This window comes from Mustela erminea, chromosome 7 (assembly GCF_009829155.1).
Source record: "Mustela erminea isolate mMusErm1 chromosome 7, mMusErm1.Pri, whole genome shotgun sequence".
Lineage (NCBI taxonomy): Eukaryota > Metazoa > Chordata > Mammalia > Carnivora > Mustelidae > Mustela > Mustela erminea.
Window position 1 is genome coordinate 15303599 of NC_045620.1, and position 16583 is coordinate 15320181.

Below are 16583 nucleotides of genomic sequence, written 5' to 3' on the forward strand. Positions count from 1 at the left end.
CAGCTGCAGACCAGCTTTTGGACAGACCACTTTCCCAAGCAGAGTCCTCCTCTGTGCCCTGAAGTTAGTTCTATTCTGTGAAGATTGGGTGGTCAGATGCTGCCTGTGATTCTCAATCTGGGGTTTTGGGAAGAGGTGGTCCCTGAGCAAAGTGCCGGGGGCAGCTGTTCCGAAGGGCGGGTCGTGCGCATCCTGGGAGCTGGGTTGTCCTTCCCCTGCTCAGCTTCATACCTCATCGCCCCACACTCCCAGGCTCCCTTGCCTCTTACCTTCCCAGTGGGGGTGACCCATGGGAGGCACCCCTAGAAACTGGGGCAGGGGGTGGTGGACAGCAGAAGCCAGGTCTGCCTCCCCAGCACTGTCGGCTTTTTGTTAGTTCTGTAAGGCTGCACCTGCTCCCGGTAAAGGGACCTGCTGTGATTCCATCTTCCGCTGGCAGGTTCCAGCTTCTGGGCTCTCCTTCAAACCCTCCGTTCCAACAGCTGGTACCAAGTGAAAGAAGCCATTCATAGAAGAGTACCCAGTCTATTGATGTGAGGTTCGAGAACCGGCTTTCCATCCTCTTCGGTCATAAAACTCAGAACAGGTTTTGCCTTTAGGGGCAGAGAGGATGACCAGGAAGGGGCCAAAGGAAACTTCCTGAGATTCTGGAAATGTTTTGGACCTTGATGGAGGTCTTGATCACACAGGTGTTCACATTGGCAAAGACTTTATAAACCGTGCGTCAAGACCTGTGTGTTTCACGGCATGTAAACCGCGCCTCCATAAAATTAGTTTAATAAGAAGAAATCTGTGTTTAAATACAGAGAGTGCTCTCCAATTTCCTGGTTGGAGTCTGATGAAAACACAGTTTTTATTTTTAAACATAACATGTAGATCACAGAGGAGGATGGAAAATTTGTACATAGGTTTTTTTTTTTTTTTTTTTTAAAGCAATAAAACATGAGACTTCAGACAGAATTTCACACTTGGGTTGGTTTATTTCAGGCCATGTTTCCCAGTCCCCAGGGGGCTATCCTTCATGCTCCCCTACTTTTCTCTGGTCTCAAATGTTGCAAAGCACCAACCTATATATAAAGTGTCTAGCTCTGCGCCTGGTACATTGCAGGTGCCTGAGAAAGGTTCATTCCTATGAATACAAGTCGGGTTTAACGGATCACTCTCAGGCCTGTTTTCCGACTTTCTTCCAGACAGTGTGATTTCACCTTGTGACTTTCACAAAACAGGCGACCTCTGAATTCTACCCTAGATGGTGGGGTGTGGGGGAGCTTTCTCAGACAGCATAAGCCTGACCTACAAGCTCTTGCACAGACACGTATACAGGGACATTTTTATGTCACTCCTGGAAAAGAAGCAGGAGATTCAGAATATCTGTGTGCCCCTCTTAACCACACCCCCAGAAAAATAGCCATCCAGCCCAGCACCTGCCTCGGCCTGATGATTAAGGGACAGCTGGTTGCCCTATCTGCTGGGAAGCTTGCCTATGCACATGTTTGATAAAGGCTGTTGGGAATGGAGCAGAAGACCCTGGAAACCTTGGCCAGCCCCCTAGGCCATGAGGTAGAGGAAGAGGGCTGGGGCAGACATCCCGGCTCTATCTCAGGGTCCAGATGGAGCAGACGGCTTGTGAACATTCTGGTCCTCCAGGGCCTGGATGCCGTTGCCTAGCCAAGGGCGTGAGGAGGGGCCATCTGCCTTCTGCTCAGGGCCTAAGCGCTGGCTTGCCTGCTGGGGAGTGCGGTCCCGGAGCCCCCAGATCCCCAGCCCTGCTCTAGAAGGTGCTGTTCCGTGGGCCGCGGCCCCTGGCAGGTGGACAGGGCCCAAGTAGGCAGAGGCGGCGCTGGGTCTCCAGGCGGCAGAGGAGGTTCTGGTTGGACACCCGAGTGGCCACGCCCAGGCCACAGGTGGTTGAGCAGGGGCCCCAGGCTGTGCTCCACTCTGGGCAGGGGGCGCCAGGGGGTGGGGGAGCCACAAGGCCAGAAAACTGGGGTCCTGGGGGAAGAAAGAGAGGTCAGCACTGTGAGGTCAGGGCCTGGCAGCCAAGTCAACCCAGCCGCCAGCGGCGCCCTCGTGGTCACGTCCCTTAGCTTCTCTGGACCTCAATTTCTTCCCATGTAAGTTTTCTAATGGGTGATAGTTAGGACTGAGTAAAATAACGGAGGGAGCATGCTTAGCACGGTGCTGTGAGCACCTCATTTGTGCCGGGTACTAGGCAGCTACGATGGTGCCGGCTGTGATGGTCCCCCAGTACGTGGTGGGTTTCTCATTTCTGCACCCCATGGTATCTTCCAGGAAGAAGGTTGCGGCCTGTGAGTAGAGGTGCTGGGACTCGGTGGCAAAGCTGCTAGGGTTGTGAGGCTGTACCCGGAACAAGATGGGAGGGCTCGGCACCGTCTGGCTTCTCCTCCTCCTCACATCTTATTCTGCTTTCTTAATATTGTGGTGTCCTTTCTTCCGGTCCTTATTAACCAAATGGTTCTCAGCTGGCGGTGACTGTGCTCCCCTCCTTTGGTAATGTCCAGAGACATCTTAATGGACACGGCTGGGACTGAGGCTACTGGAACCCAGCAGGGATGTTTCTAAACACCCTGCAGGGCACAGGGCAGCTCCCCTACGAGAGCGTCACCCAGCCCGAGTGTCACTCGTGCCCAGGTTGAGAAAGCCTGTGTGATATGCACCTGTGTGTGTGGAGGGCGTACAGGGACACACACGCACACACACACACACACACACACTTACAGACACACATAATGGAGATGAGATTGCATTTACAGTGTCCCACCCAGAGTTTTCATATATAAGATGAACTCACTGGCATTCTCCTATGTATTTAAGTGAATGTGTTCCATTCCACAACAGGGATAATGACAGCCACCACGGACGGAGTGCTCTGTGCGAGCTGCTGCTGTGACTGCTTTCCTTGGGCTTACTCATCCAGACCCCTACAACAGCTCTGCAAGTTAGACACACTTACCCTCATCTTATAGTTGGGGGAACTGAGGCACAGAGAAGTTAAGCAACTTTCTCACAGTCACACAGCTAGGAAATAGAGAAGCTGGGCTTAGAACCCAGACAGACTCCATGCTGAACCCCATCCTGCTCTACTCTGATGCGGCACCAACATCAATGAACCAATGCCTTCTTTTCAGCTGCCTTTCTTTAAAAAGATTGTGTTCATATAATTACAATAACCCACTAATGTAACAGTAACAAGTTCTCTAGAACTAAAGAGTTTACAGCAAGAGATAACTATCTTTCCTCCATCTCTGACCACCCCTAAACCCACATCCCAGAGACAACCACTTCACCTGCTTCAGTTTTGAGTTCCCCTTTGGATAGGCCCAAATAACTACATATTTATAATATTACATAATATTTAAATTATATGAATGTATTATTAATGCATATCGCTATATTAGAAATAGACTACTAGTGTCTATCATAATAGTATACCTCTGCTATGAAATGGGAACATTCGATCCAAGTATCCTAGCCCTCCCTTCCCTTCCCTGCCCACCACCAATTTTTATTTTCCATTATTTATGATTTAGAATTATTTGCTTGTTGTTTTGTCCGTTTAAAGAAGTCTTGTGACTCCCGCTGGGCTTTCCGAGTGTCCTCAGCCACCAGCCCCTCCCAGCAGCGGTCAGGGAAACCTGAGCTCTGACAAGTCCAAGTGTCTTGGCTCCGGGGAAGCCCCACCCCCCGGGTGGCCCTGGCCCCAGCCTGGGCGCCCCCAGCACTCACCTTGGGCTGGGAGGGGCCGGACCCCCAGCTCCCTTCCCTGGTCGCACACCCACTCAGGGCAGCACTTGCCGGGGACCTCAACCCTCCTGGGATGCGGACAGTCCCAGCTGGGCAGCCGAACGTCCTCGCTGCACAGGGGCACACAGGTGAAGCCCCCGTCCTCACACCGGCAGCGAATCCGGCAGTGGGGCTGGAAGGTCTCGCCATCCCGGTACAGGCGGCCGTTCGCCTCACACATCCCGTCATCCTCTCCCCCTGCAGAGGAGAAACCGGACCCCCGTCCATGACCCCCAGCTTTTCCCTGGGCAAGACCGTGCCAGCCGCATCCTCTACCCGGTCTCTCGGCAGAGCTGGCCAAGATCCTGCTGGGGACCCGGTCCCTTCGGCATCTGCTCGCAGCCAAGGCGCTCCAGCCGGTCCCCATCGCCAGCCTCCCCTGGGGCCCGCGGGAAGACAGTGTGGTGTACCGCATCCTGGCATAGGGGCTGTGGGGACACTGGCCTGGCTGGAGCCCCCACTCTGCTTTTTATTAGCTATGGAGCTTGGCCAAACGACTTTACTTCTTCTTACCTCAGTTTCCTTATCTGCAAAATGGGTTATAATGGCACTTATTTCACAGGGTTGTGGTAGAGACCAAATGAAATGATATATGTAATGAATGCAACATAAAAGAGACCTTCAACAGATCCCAGATGCTCTGTTGTTATTATTAATGTAATTAATTACTATATACTATACTATTAAATATATAACTTACATACGCACTGAGAGTTCATGCAACACACTTTCAATGTGCCTCTGCCAGGCTGTAGTCACCCCTGCCAGGCCTGGGCTTAACCTGCTGGCTTTGTGACTTTAGACAAGTTGCTTAACTTCTCTGAGTCACCTTAACAATAGCAATGATGAGAACAGCTCCATGCCTTCAGGTACGGGAGACGATATTCCATAACTTCTAACACCGTGCTAGGTATACAGTAGGTGCTCAAGGGACACTCTTCAAGTGAAACCCTCAAGATAGGGGTGTTATTCCCACTTCCTGCACTGAGCAAGCACTCCTTGAGAGCCAGGGCCGCCCTATGCTGGCTCAGAGCATGGCTGGGACACACCCAGGTCATTTGAATGAATGCCTTGTGCAAGACCCAGCAAAGAAGAGACACTCATAAAAGGGTTCTGTTTTCTTACGGTTCCGGAGATGTGTCGTGTGCCCCTCCTGAGTGCCAAGCCACTGGGATCCTAGACAGGACTAAGACGTAGTCCTTGTCTTGAAAGATGGAGCACCAGGCAGGGGACAGATGTGAAAGTCACCATCTGCCAGACAGAATGAAAAGCCAAGGAGAGGCATAGGTGAGCCGCCCGGGGAGGGCAGAGCAAGGAGGAGCCGAAAGTCCTGGAGACTCCGGGGGCAGTTCAGCTGGGTCTGGGGAAAGATTTGCCCGAAGGCAGGTTTTCCCAGGTCTTCAGAATAAAACCTCCAACAGGCCCATACCTACGCAGGGATTTGGGACCTATGCAGGGATTTGGGATCTGCGCAGATGTGGGTGCCAGCCCCTGTTCCCACTTGCTAACTGTGGGGCTTGGGACAGGTCACTGCACCTCTCTGAGCCAAATTACCCGGCTCCCAGGGCCACTGGAGGATTAAAGGAACTAGTGTACTTAAGGCATTTTTCCAAAAGCCTGGAACATAGCAGATGCTCAGTGAACGGGAGTGGGGGAATGTCCGTTCCTCGGGGAGGACAGAACAAGAGCCAGCTCTCTCCCAGCTCCTTCCAGGCCACAGTCCTCTGATGCCAAATCCCTGACCTTGGGCCTGGATCATGTGGCCGCCAGACTAGGGGCAGCTGCCCCTTAATCCTGAGGGGTCTCCCACCAGATTCCTGGGGCCACAGCCCTGGGTCCTGGTCTCCGGGAGAATCTGGTAAACAGAGGGATTGTTTCGGAAAGTCAGCTGGAGGGGTGATAATTTTAGCAAGGTTTCCTGGCACCTCTCCTAGTCCTCCACCTCAGAGCTGGCTGGGGGTGGGGCTGAGGATCCCTGGGCGGCCACTCCCCACCCTGGGGTCTGTGTACCTTTGTGCGGGGTCCCAAACACCAGGAGGCACCTCCTAAGGTACTCACTCTTCAATCCGCCAGCCCCTACCCCCTGCCAACCATACACACATACAGTTGCCAAAATCCTACTTCCTCTTCAAGGTCCTTCCAATGCCCCCTTGTCCGGCAAACTCCCTCAAATAACTTCAGAGCCCAGTCTTGTCATCTGGTGATCTCTGCGTCCCTCTTTCCCTCGGAGAGTCCCTTGCAGGAGAAGGAACAACAGAGGATTTTTTTTCTCCCCTTTGGCCACTTGCAAACTGTGTGACCTCAGAGAGGTGACTTCACCCCTCTGAACCCCAGTTCTTTCATTTGCAAAGTCATTTTAATAATAGAACCTACCCCTTATTAAGGGTAAAATGAGATCACATGTGTAAAGGTCGTGCCCACGGGACACGCGCCCTGAAAGTTTCCTGTTCCTACAGCCTCCCCGGAGCTTTTACTCTTGTTGTTTCATTCAGTCAGTGCTTATTTACTGGGGGCCTACTGCATGCTAGGGACTCATGATACAACAATGGTTAAACAGGCAAAAATCCTGCCCTCATTGGAGCTTTCGCTGGCATGGAAATAAACACTATAAACAAGTAGAGTTTATGATGTCCAGTGGTGATTAGAGCTAGAAAAATAATGGGGGGCAAGGTTTAGGAGTGTTGAATATGGTGATCGGGGAAGGCCTCCCAGAGAAGGTTGTATTTGAGAAAGATGAGAAGGAGATGCAGGAAGTCGCCACGCAGATATCTGGGGGGAAAGAACATTGGCAGAGCAAACAGCCAGTGCAAAGGCCCTGCAGTGGAAGCTCCCCTAGGGTATTTAAGGAACAGAATAGGCCAGCATGGCTGGAGCAGAGAGCAGGAGAGAGAGGGGGAGTTAGGCAGGGTCAGAGAGAAAACAGGAGCAGGACATTACGGGGCCTTGTAGCCACGGAGAGGGCTGGCTTTTACTTGGAGGCAGTGGGAAGCTGTTGGAGGCCTTGAGTTAAAAAAAGGGATGTGATCTGATGTATGTATTGAAAGGAGCCCTGTGGCTGCTGTGTTGGGAACAGAGTAGGGGGTGAGGACAGAAGCGGGGAAACTATTATAGGGCCTCTGCAACAGCCAGCACGTGATGGTGAGGCTCAGACCCGGCTGATAGCCGTGGAGGGACTGAGAAGGGGCCAGAATGTCAGGTTCTAGAATATTGTGAAGACTTCGCTGGTGGGCGTATGTGGGGTGTACAAAATGACAGATATCAAGAATGACTGTAATTCATGACTGTAAGGTTTTGAATTCAAGCCGCAGGAAGGGTGGAGATGCCCTTGGCTGAGCTGGGGAGGCTGCACACTCGGGGTGTGGGGTGTTGGGAGCTTATGGTGGACACGCACACAGCTCAGAGTCCGCTGTCAGAGGTCTGTCCGGCTAGGAATTGGCTGGAGAGTTTGAGGCAGCATATTCCCCGCAGAGCTAAGACCTAGACTCCGCCTCTGTAAGGTCTTATCTGTGGGGTTCACCAGCCTCTGGATCTGGCTCATGAACACCCACTGTGTTGCCCAACCACGGCTGGGAGTTGTAGGAAGAAGCAAAGACCAGCTACAGTCTAAAGTCTGAATCAAGATGGAATAAGAAAAGCCCCTTAGTAAACTTAATGACGGGAACAGCCAATATGGACTAATCATATGCTGAGGGTCAGGCAGTAGAGTGACGGACATGAAGATTGTGAAGCCAGCTCCCTGAGTTCAAATCCCGGCTCAGCCACTTATGAGCTGTGTGACCTTAGGCAAGTTGCCTAACCTCTCTGTGCCTCTTGTTTCCACCCATCTATAAAATGCAGATGACATTAGTACCAACTTCATATGATTTCCAGAGATTAAATGAGGTGGTATTTGTGAAGCCCTTAGTGCCTGGCACATGGTAAGGGCTTTGAAAGTGTTCGATAAATAAAATGCTTCCAAATGCTTTAGATGTGTCCTGGCTCATTGAAACAGCAGCCTGGGAAGATAAGTGATACTTATCTCATTTTTTTCCCTAGATACATTTTTCTCAGCAATCATCTATGAGTTTATAAAACAAATTACTATCTTCTCATGATTATACTCCCCTGATTTTTTAAAAAAAAAAAGTGTTTAACAAAGATTTAGTATTGATAACTTTATGTCTATCAGTCTTGTTGGTTTTTTTAAAACTTGCTTTTTTTCTATAAGTGGACTCATTATCAGTGATCTGTGAGCCCTTCTCTTTCTTGTTCTTTTTTTAAACTGATACATGCAAACAGATGAAAGATATAGATTGCTCTATAAGACTTATTGAGAAAAAAAAGGAACACCCTCCCATTTTTCTATTTCTCTAAAGCAGTGGTTCTCTGTTGGAGACAGTTTTGTTCCCCAGGGGACATTTGTCTGAGACAGAGTGTCACAACTTGTGGGTGAGGGACATGCTAGGGGTGTCCAGGGAACAGAGACCAGGGATGCTGCTGAAGGTTCTGCCAGGAACAGGACAGCTCCCCTCCCCCAATATAGAATGATAACAAAGAATTGTCGGGCCCAAAAAGCAAAGTTGAGAAACTCTGATCTAAAGCATCCAAGGGCACGAAGGCTTGGAATGGTGGGAGAGGGAACATGCTCCAGGTCACCAGTAAATGGCAAACTCAGGATTTGAACTCAGGTCCTAGGGCTCCCACTCCAGGAGGAAGGCAGAATGAAATGTTGCATCACAACCTGTGATCCATGCTCCGTCTCTGCAGGTGTGTGCCTAGCTGTGCCCGACGCCCTGTGCCTGTCCCTGGCCACCACCCCGAGCTGGTCCAGTCCCGAGCTGCATAATAGTAATCGTGCCAGTAAATATTACTGAACCTCAGCTGGCTCATCTGTAAAGTGAGTCAGGAAGGACTTAGGTCGAAGGGTCCTTGTGAGGATTATGTGATTTACATGAGGGTCCTGGGGTAGGTTTCAGCATACCGCCCGACGCCTATTACTCCATGCCCTCCCCCCCAAGTAAACGGTTGCACTTTTATTTCCTCAGAGGTGTGGGGAAGGTCCTGAGAAAGGGTAGTGATTCCTGGTTTAAGGAATCTGAGAGGACTTCTCGGGGGAGGAGTATGTGAGGTCGTGGTTTGAACGGATAGGAATGAGGCGACGCTGTCCAGGTGGGCGGCGTGGTGGAAGCCAAGACAAGAGGGGAGGAGCCGAGGGAGGGCCTGGGGAAACGTGGGCCACCAGGTGGTGCGCCTTAAGTGAGGAGATAGAAAAGAGCTTCTCTTGGACCCAGGACCCCTCAGCCTTGACCCTCCCAAACACACCCGCATCCGTCCGGCAAACCTGCTTACAGAGGCACACAGCCCCTTGGTATCCAGAGCCCACCCTGGGTTGGCAGACCAGTCCCTGGCTGGGGTCGCAGACGTGGAGGTGGTCGCAGGGCTCCCCCAGCCGCCGTGCGCACACCCGGCAGCAGCCGCAGCCGTCCAGCACCAGGGGCACCCCCAGTGGGCATCGGGGTGGTGGCCAGGGACAGGCACAGGGCGTCGGGCACAGCTGGGCACACACCTGCAGAGATAGAGCATGTCACTCGGCCACGGGCATTCCAGGTGGGCAGTGAGGGGTCCATGCTTTGGCCCCAGGGTCACACAGACCTGGCCTTGAACCTTGGCAGTGTGGTGACACCCTTCCCTAAGAGGCAGCGTGGCCTTGTGGTCGGGAGCAACGACTTTGGCCTAGAGTCGCAGTCCTGCCTCTGCTCCTTCTTAGCTGAGTGACCTTGGGCAAGTTACTCAAGCTCTCCAAGCCTCAGTTTCTTCATCTGTAAAAAGGGGGCAACAGTAATATTGAACTCAGAGGATTGTTTTCAGGATTTCATACATGAAATGATGCGTGTTAAACCCTGAGCACAGAGCCGATGCTGTAGATGTGCATTGCCTTAGCCGTGATGATCACGGTTGGGAATTACAAGGGATGAGCCGGGCCCTGCCCTCAGAAGCTTACAAAAAGGCAAAATCAACAAAACAAAGGATTACAGTAGCAGGGCACTGCACATTTTCTAGCATGTAGACTGGAAATATTTGTCCTGACAGCTAAATAAATCACACAGTATCATAGATGTTCTTGATCTTTGGAACAATCCAGAATATGTTTCTGGATATGTATCAGATCCGCCAGGAAACTTGGTAAAATACTGATCCCCAGGCCTCCCCTGGGACTTCCCAAATATAACTTCCAGGGACAGGCTCTGGAATCTGTGTTTTTATCGGGCTGTCCTGGGGCTTCTGATGCATAGCTAGGATTTTGATACCTCTGCCAGGGAGAGATGGGGGAAACTGAGCTCCAGCGAGAGAAAGCATCTTGCCGAAAGTCAGAGTGTGTTAGCCGCAGAGCTGAGCCCACTTCCTCCTTAAGGATCCTGTAATTGGGAAAAGCCTGAGCCAGGGACCCATCCCCCGCAGACAGGGTCAAGGTATTGATCCAAGTGTCCTGGTTGTTCTTCCGCACTCAGGACAGAGAAACAATCAAGTCAGAAGCCAGATGCCATTGTCTCCCCATATGTCCATTTGAAGGTGGGGACCCAGAGGCAGGCATAATTCAAGATATTCCCAGGTAGCCCCCTTGGTGGGGGGCCGATCTTTAGTTCCATAGGATCTTTAGAGGACCAAAGGGTTTCATCTGGAGGATGGAAGGCTTACAGTTTACAAAAATAGAATCACCTCCAAACTTCTGTGTGGTCCCAAAGCAGGCAATGAAACCCTTGGCCCTCTTTGTTCTACCCCTCGGATCCCCCAGTCCTGCAAACTTGCCTTCAGTGGCCTGCAGCTTGCACCCCAGCCACCAGAGGCCGCCCCAGACCGGCCAACCAGCCAGGGGGGCCAGGGTGGGGATGGTGGTTCCAGGCAGGGACAGCACTGGTCAGGAGGCAGGCGGGCAGCTCTGTGCCCCCAGGCCTCGCAGGGGAGTGAGTGGCCATCTCTGCAGGAATTCCATGCTGCAGACTGGGTGATACTGAAGAGATTCTAGAGAAGATGGCCTAACCTTGCCCCTCAACGCCTGGTCCGGACCAGCAGCATCCGGCTTGTCTGGAAGTCTACGGCAGCATCTAGGGCGCCTCTTTATGAACCCAATGCTGCACTGTAATAAATCTGGAAACAATCCTCATGGAATCACCCTGAGGAGCCATCAGCCAGACTTTGGGGTCCCTGTGCAAAGCAGAGGTTGGGCTCCCTTGGTTAGTGAGAAGTGGAGTCCCTGACCAGAATTGGCTCTTGGGTCCCTCCCGCCCAAAAGCAGGGGTGCCAGGCCACAAGCCTTCTGCTTTGTACCTGGGTTCTCGCCCCAAGCTGCCTACGGGGTGAGCTTGGCTTAGGGGGATGTGCTGGTCCTGACACCCAGGTGGGGCCACTAATTATACCGATGATGTGGCCAGCATTGACCATGGGCATGCCGTGAGCTGTAATGTGCTAATTCAACCCTTTCAGATGAGGCACTCGCTTTGTGTCCACAGGAAAGACCAAGAAACAGAAGCTCAAAACAGTGTGGGGACGAGGCCAGTAAGAGGTAGAGTCAGGACTGGAATCCAGGTCCACGGGAATCCAAGGCCCAGGCTCTCATCACCACAACCCACCTTTGTCCTTGGGCAGCTCTGCTGCCAGCTTAGCCTCTGCCTCAGTTTACCTATTTATTCAGGAGGGACAGTGAGAGGTCAAGGGAGCCCAGCCAAGGAGAGACCTGTCTTCTCTGGACCCCCTGGATCTCCAGGGAGACTCATGCTGTTTCCTCAGAGCCTTGCTGCAGTCACCAGAGGGATGAGCCCTGGATGTGGAATATTCTAGAAAAGAGTTGAAATCCAGGTTGTACCTGGATGGGCTGTGTGACCTTCAACATACCATATAAATGCTTCGTGGGGAGGAGGCTGTTTCCTTCTCAAAGGGGTGAGACCACCTATCTGGAAATGGGGACAGGGATTAAAAGAAGTCATGGCTGGCTCTTGGTCACGGTGACTTTGTCCGTTTCCGGGTCTCTGTCACCTGCCCCTGTTCACCGACCTGAGCCCAGGAGCCCGCAGGCTGCCGGAGGACTTAGAATTCTCTCCCTGAGGATGGTTGTGGCTTTCTGTGTTCATGATGACTAAGTCCCTGATTCTGTGCGGGATGCCGCCCACCCAGCTCCCGGGGACAGGGAATAAGGGAGGGGTGGACAGTGAGTCCCAGAAAGCTTCCTTTGAGTCTTTCATTTAAGCCTGGCCCCGGAACCCCAAGTCCCCTATTCCAACTACCCAAGCCACCCACCCGGGCATCGGGTGTTGCTCAGCCCCTTGGGGGAGAAAAACAGTGGGGTCAGGATGCCAGCTGGGCTCACAGCCTTGCCCCCTACTCCTACTGAGGATCTAGGAGAGAAACGCTCCTGCCATGATCCTCAGAGAAGCATGACATACAATGAGATTGTGGCTTGTGGTGGGGCCAGTCTCCATGGCATCGGGAACTCAGCATTTGCTGAAGGAATGACGGGGCTCGGCAGCTGGGGCCTGGGTCCAGGTAGGGGAAAAGGCACGGGCAGCAGGAGAGACACAAATAGAAGTGCCCCTTCCCTACTCCCCACACAGTCAAGCCCACCTGGGCTCCACCGCCTCAATTACTCTGATGTTTCTTTGCTGTGTGATTTTAGGCAAGCTGCTTGCCCTCTCTGAGCCTTGCTTGCCCGAAAACAGGGGATAATAATTCCTTACGAGGTTGTTGGATATGCTAGGCAAGGTAGATATTTCACAAACCTTGTGAAAAATGTTCTCTGAGAGGAGATTGCTATCCCATGAACGTCTCCCTGTCCCCTCTTCAGCCTGGGTCTGCAGGTCACTCACACCCAATAGCAGTAATGCCCTTGCGGTATGAACTTTCCCATGAGGTAGACACCAACATCCATCCAAATCCTGGCTCCAGGTAGGCAAAGCAGGTTGTAGGTTGCATCTTCCCATATATAATGAGGACACCCCCCCTCAGCGCTGTAGAAGGGCTCTGGGGACCGCCAGTAGTCATGGCCCTCTCTTTTGAAACACCTGCCACAGTCCAGGTCCTGTGCTGAGCACTTCTGATGAATTACCATTGTGATCTTCGCAAAGACCTTGCGATCATTATGCCCATTTAACTGAGGGAGCAGCTGAGGCTCAGAGAGAAGGGACTCGCCTAAGGCAGCACCGCAGAGCTGGCCAGAGACAAATGTCTGGGCACCGGGGAGGGAAGCTGGGCTGTGCCCGACACCAGGGACCTGCAGGAAATCTTCCAGGGGATCCTTGGCAATGATCCCACACTTCTCCCACCACACCAAGGAAGTCAGCAGGACGTTTTGGGGCCCGGGGCCCCCTTACCTTTGAGAGGAGGCAGAGGAGGAAGAAGGCCAGAAGGTGGGTCTGTGGTGTGCCTCTCATGTCACTGTGTCCCCCACGGAGCCAGCTCTGAGCCTGGGAGGCAGGACCTACTCTAAGATTTTATGTTCCGGCGGCTGTGAGGTCACTCCCAGGCGCGCGCGCGCGCACACACACACACACACACACACACAGACGTGTGCGCACACACTGGCCTCTGCATTCCCCCTCCTGTCCCCATCCTCATGCTCCCACGGATGAGCCCATTTACCTGAAGATGAGACCGCGGAGGCCACCGAGAGGGTGCCTGCCAGTGTGTGTGTGTGTGTGTGTGTGTGTGTGTGTGTGTGTGTGTTTGAGCGTGTGAAAGCCAGAGCCAGTGACAGGCTGCCAAGAGCCTGTGACAGGCTGGCAGGGGCCTCTCTTGCTCCTCCCAGCCCAAGGGGGTGGCGGCCGCAGCCCTGCCCCAGACCCCAGCCCGAGCCTCGAGCCTCGGGACGCTGTGGACCCAGAAGGAGCTCCGCAGGACACCCCCCTTTGCAGCGCTGACCCAAGTCCTCCGTAGCCCTGTGGCCTGGACTCTGGGCCGTTTCGGCTGGGCCTGTGGTTTCTGGCAGGAAGATTGGCAGCCACCCAGAGGCGGGTGTGACCCAGAGCAGCAAAACTTCCCTGGGCGGCCTGTTTGCTTTTGGCAACAAGGGGCCTCCCTCCCGCCTGCTTTCCTGGGCTCTGGAAGGTGGCCCACGGTGCATGAGCCTGTGCAGGGTGGACCTACTGTGTGCCGGCCCTGCTGGATGGTCTGGAAGAACCAAATCCATTGTGTTGAATTTGGCCATCTCCGAGGCCCCCTCTGTGGGAGCTGGAGACACAGTGGTGACCTTGGAACAAAGCCCAGAGAGGGAGACGACAGCGGGAAAACAGGTGAAATTCCTGGGCATCCTGAGATCCTTGTTGAGAGGGAAAGTGAGGGATGGCTTTCTGGAGGAGGTGTCTTTACAGAGACAGAGGGGGTAAGAGCAGGCAGGGTTCGCAGGCAGAGGGAACAGCACGTACGCCTAGGCAGGAGTCAGCACGATAACGGTAACGTGCCTATTCTGGGAGCCAAGGTGTGGCTGGAGCTGGGGGAAGTGGGGAGTGGTGCTGTATGGCGGGGAGCAGAACACCCAAATTCAAACCAGCCACTCCTGGGGGCATCTCCAACATTCCAGCCAGCAGGGGGAAGGGCTGTGAGGACAAGGGCTTGGACTGTAGAATTTGGTAAAGGTCACAACAGGGAGTGTCGAGCAGGGGCTGGGGAAGGCTTTGGCCCCCATAATCTCCACCAGGACCCCAAACCTTGAAGTGAGGGCCCTGGCTTCCAGAACGGGTGGTGGGTAAGGAAAAAGAAGAGTGACCGGATACAGGGTCAGACGGAGGGACTTGCTGAGGGGGAGACTCCCTCCTAGTCCTGGGGAAGGGGCAGTGGGATGGGGGACGTAGATGGACATGCACGCTCGGTCTCGGTGGGTTCTGGCTGGAGGAGGAGGGCGGGGTGGGGACGGCGGTGTCCCCAGGTGGGCAGGGAAGGAGATACATCTGTTTGTCTATCCATGCTTGTGTTTTAGTCCAAGGTAAGCCTGGGTGCTCTTTGCCCCGTTCCTCGTGGCTGAGCGCCCCACTCCTTTGCACGGCAGGACTGTTTTCAGTAATGGCCTTGAGATGAGACAAATTGTCTTCATGTATGAACTAAAGCTTGCACTTACCAAATAAACACCCCCCCAACCTTTGCAGTCACACCGATTCAAATTTTATTTTTATTTTTATAAGATTTTGTTTATTTGCCAGAGAGAGAAAGAGAGTACACACAAGCAGGCAGAGCGGCAGGCAGAGGCAGCAAGAGAAACAGGCTTCCTGCCGAGCAAGGAGCCCCATGTGGGACTCGATCCCAGGACCCTGGGATCATGACCTGAGCTGAAGGCAGCGGCTTAACCGACTGAGCCACCCAGCCATCCCTCACTATTTTAAATTTTAAGCACAAACCCAAACTCCAAGGACTCACATAGAATGAGAGAATTGAAATACCTGTATCTTCACCATCCTCTGTGACCACTTTTCGCTTCAAGTCTACTGTTGGGGTGCAGAACCGCATCCCCAGGGTTGGAGACAGGGCTGAGCAAGATTCTGAACAGTCAGGAGAATGCGTGCTCCTGAGTTCATGGGCGCTGGGCCGCTGTCTTCTTAGAGATCTCCAAGTTCCCTTCCACGTAGGATAGGTTTATTAAATGGAAAGAAATGGGGGGAGTCTCGGTGGTTCAATTGGTTAAGCCTCTGCCTTCAGCTCAGGTCATGATCCCGGGGTCCTGGGATTGAGTCCTGCATCAGGCTCCCTGCTCAGCAGGAATCCTGCTTCTTCCTCTCCCTCTGCCCACTGCTCCCCCACTTGTGCTCTCTTGCTCTCTCTAAAATAAATTAATAAAACTTTTTAAAAAATGGTAAGAAATTAGGGGGCGCCTGGGTGGCTCCGTCGCCTAAGTGTTCAACTCTGGTTTCAGCTGAGGTCGTGATCTCAGGATTGTGAGACTGGGCCCCACACCGAGTCTGCTTGAGATTCTCTCTCCCTCTGCCCCTTCCCTTCTCTTGCCCCCACTCTCTCTCTAAAAGAAAAAAAAAATAGGATAAGAAATTAAAATGTGCTAAATTCGAAGCTTAATTAAAATTCAACAGTTACCACATCAATTGTTGAGAACTTGGACCAAGACAAGATGTTTTCAGGACAAAGTACTTTACGATGGACAGGATTTACATTTATATACTGACACGGTTTCTATTTATATACTGACTTCTCCTCGGTTTCATTTTATCTTTAAATTCTCTGCAGACCCTGTGCCCATCTTATTGTCTGTGCTCAGGGAAGACCAGTCCCGGGCCCCACCCGTCCTTGCTAGGACCCCTGGTTTTAAGAACAATGAAAGTGATTACATAAAAGGCACGCAGAGGAAGCCAGCCCTGGGCTAAGTACTTCTTATAAAAAGTGGTGTTTTAATCTTCACAATCTATGCCTCAATGAGGGGAGGTTCAGAGAGGTTAAGTAACTCGCCTAAGGTTGCACAGCGAGAAAGTAGAACCAGGTTTCAGTGCAGGTCCCCCCGGGGCTCCCAAATCTTCTGTCATGGTTTTGGTTGTGATTTATTTTGGCTACTGCTTATAAAACTCTCGGTGGCATATATTTTTTAGTTCAAGGGGAATGTGCCAGTGTGACGTATGCGTCTTGACAACTCTTCCCATACGTGCACACCCCTGTCACCACCACTCAGAGCAAGATACATTTCCAGAGGGTTCCTCATGCCCCTTCCAGGTACTCACTCTTCTGACCTCTATCATCATTGATCAGTTTTTCCTGGAACCTCTTCTCCGTCTGAAGCAAGAAGGAAGACAGGAGAAGTTGGACGTGGGGAGGAGCTG

General features: G+C 52.6%; 1 protein-coding gene across 1 annotated transcript; it reads right to left on the bottom strand.

Annotated features, from left to right (window-relative positions):
• Positions 1 to 828: 828 nt before the first annotated feature.
• On the bottom strand, positions 829 to 13730 carry CCN5 (cellular communication network factor 5). The gene is made up of 5 exons (XM_032350570.1): positions 13414 to 13730; positions 13146 to 13238; positions 9133 to 9349; positions 3748 to 4002; positions 829 to 1992 (listed from the first exon to the last, which is right to left on the bottom strand). The coding sequence occupies exons 2-5, from the start codon at positions 13203 to 13205 to the stop codon at positions 1772 to 1774; spliced, it is 753 nt and encodes a 250-aa protein (XP_032206461.1). The 5' UTR covers positions 13206 to 13238; positions 13414 to 13730; the 3' UTR covers positions 829 to 1771.
• Positions 13731 to 16583: the final 2853 nt, after the last annotated feature.

Excerpts from the sequence above, each read along its gene's own strand:
- CCN5 (XM_032350570.1), bottom strand. The coding sequence starts at position 13,205 with ATGAGAGGCACACCACAGACCCACCTTCTGGCCTTCTTCCTCCTCTGC. Across the intron at positions 4,003-9,132 it reads CCAAGGGGCTGTGTGCCTCT|GGGGAGAGGATGACGGGATG; the intron begins GTAAGCAGGTTT and ends TCTCCTCTGCAG. Across the intron at positions 1,993-3,747 it reads CCGGCCCCTCCCAGCCCAAG|GACCCCAGTTTTCTGGCCTT; the intron begins GTGAGTGCTGGG and ends TTCTTCCCCCAG.